Genomic DNA, 1,527 nt, shown 5'->3' on the forward strand with positions numbered 1-1,527 from the left:
GCAATGACCTCAGCTAATTCCCTCAGCACTCTGGGGTGGTTATATTAAAAAGAGCAAACATTTTGTTGAGAGCACTTAACATCTAGAAAAATTAGTATATGATCATGTGTTTAAAGGGTTTGTTATAAAGCTTATGTGTCAGAAGATAGAAACTATTAGGTGCTTAAGTTTCCTACTTTTACGATGTTCTAATGCTTTTTTAGTGGAATTCTGGGTATAGCAAGTAGAAAAAACTTTATAAGGAGCATCTCTTCCTATGAAAAGACTTTTTTCTGCCCTTTGTTGAATGAAGAATCATCATAACTGTGTTCTTGGATAGACTGTTTCCTCCTGTCTCCTCACCCTAATACTTGCACATACTTGGTTATGTGTATGTGCCCTAATTCACCATTTCAGCTGCAGAAATTAAATTCACAGGACAACAGATACTGTACTTTTAGCTTTGATGCTTGTTTCTATCCTTCATAGTTTTACTACAAGTGATAGGTTGTTTCTGCAGTAGGCATCCCATTAAACCTGAGTGTTTTCCTGCAGCTCACCACCCCTCCTCTCCTTAATATGAAATGATGAAATTAGTACCACATTCTGAATATCAAGCTAATACATGAAAAGTCACTTGAAGTCAAATATGATGTTTAAAGCAGCAAAACATTATACTTGTATTAAATGAAAATGCTACGTTCCCCCTCCTTGCTCATGGAACAAAACTAGCTGATTTCTAATTAGGAATTTTCCTGCTGTGGGAGGACCAATACAGTAATTTTATTTTTCACCCTCTGAAACTTCATATGCATATGTAATCTGTACACTGGCCTAGGTGGTCTATTGGTGTGTTGAGTAGAGCTAGTGCATAATCAGAATTAACTCATTACTTTTTATCTCTGTCTTTCAGCCTCGTCTGCCAAAGTTTAGGAAATAGTGGCTATGGAATGAAAGGAAAATCACCACTGCAGAAATTGCACCTTGTTTCCCGGAGCATTCATCATCCCTGTTATCCAAATTCAAAGTTTCAGAGACCACCCTTAAGGATATGGGTGCAACAGTTTTCCTCTCTTAACCACCTTACCTTAAGAAAAACAAAACTTTTATATGTAAAGCATGAATACCAGCCCCATAGGAACTTTTGGCTAGCTAGAGTTGCTTCGAGGCTTCTAAAACTTCGCTATCTTGTACTAGGATCTGCTGTAGGTGGTGGCTATACAGCCAAAAAGGTATTTATCCATAACGTGTTTTTTGGTATTCATCAGATGCTTTTGAACGGTAGCTCTTGGTCTGATCAATAATTTGCATGCAGTAAAAAGTTTGAGGTTAGAGAAAGAGAATAATTCACAGTAATTCAAATCATTAGAACAGATTTTAATGGACACTAATAGGATTGTGTTTTGAAGACTATGTAACGTAGTTCTGGGACAAAGCCAAGCCCCCAGTAAGAAAGTCAGTAGCTAGTGCAGTAGAGACAAGAACATACATTCTTTCCAGCTGATTATTTATGTATACCTTCTTATGACCTTTTTCTGTTTTTGTATT

At 36.8% G+C, this 1,527-nt stretch overlaps 1 protein-coding gene across 6 annotated transcripts in view; it reads left to right on the top strand.

The window, feature by feature from the left end:
• The window catches only part of OPA1 (OPA1, mitochondrial dynamin like GTPase), a 104,529-nt gene that overhangs the window by 7,815 nt on the left and 95,187 nt on the right, over nucleotides 1–1,527 (top strand). For all 6 annotated transcript variants that reach the window (XM_019503495.1, XM_019503493.1, XM_019503496.1 and 3 more), the window contains exon 2: nucleotides 893–1,211. In XM_019503495.1, coding sequence (XP_019359040.1) covers nucleotides 893–1,211 — 319 coding nt within the window. The remainder of the gene's footprint in view (nucleotides 1–892; nucleotides 1,212–1,527) is intronic.

This window comes from Gavialis gangeticus, unplaced genomic scaffold (genome assembly GCF_001723915.1).
Source record: "Gavialis gangeticus isolate Ggan-Ray unplaced genomic scaffold, GavGan_comp1, whole genome shotgun sequence".
In the NCBI taxonomy this organism is placed as follows: domain Eukaryota; kingdom Metazoa; phylum Chordata; order Crocodylia; family Gavialidae; genus Gavialis; species Gavialis gangeticus.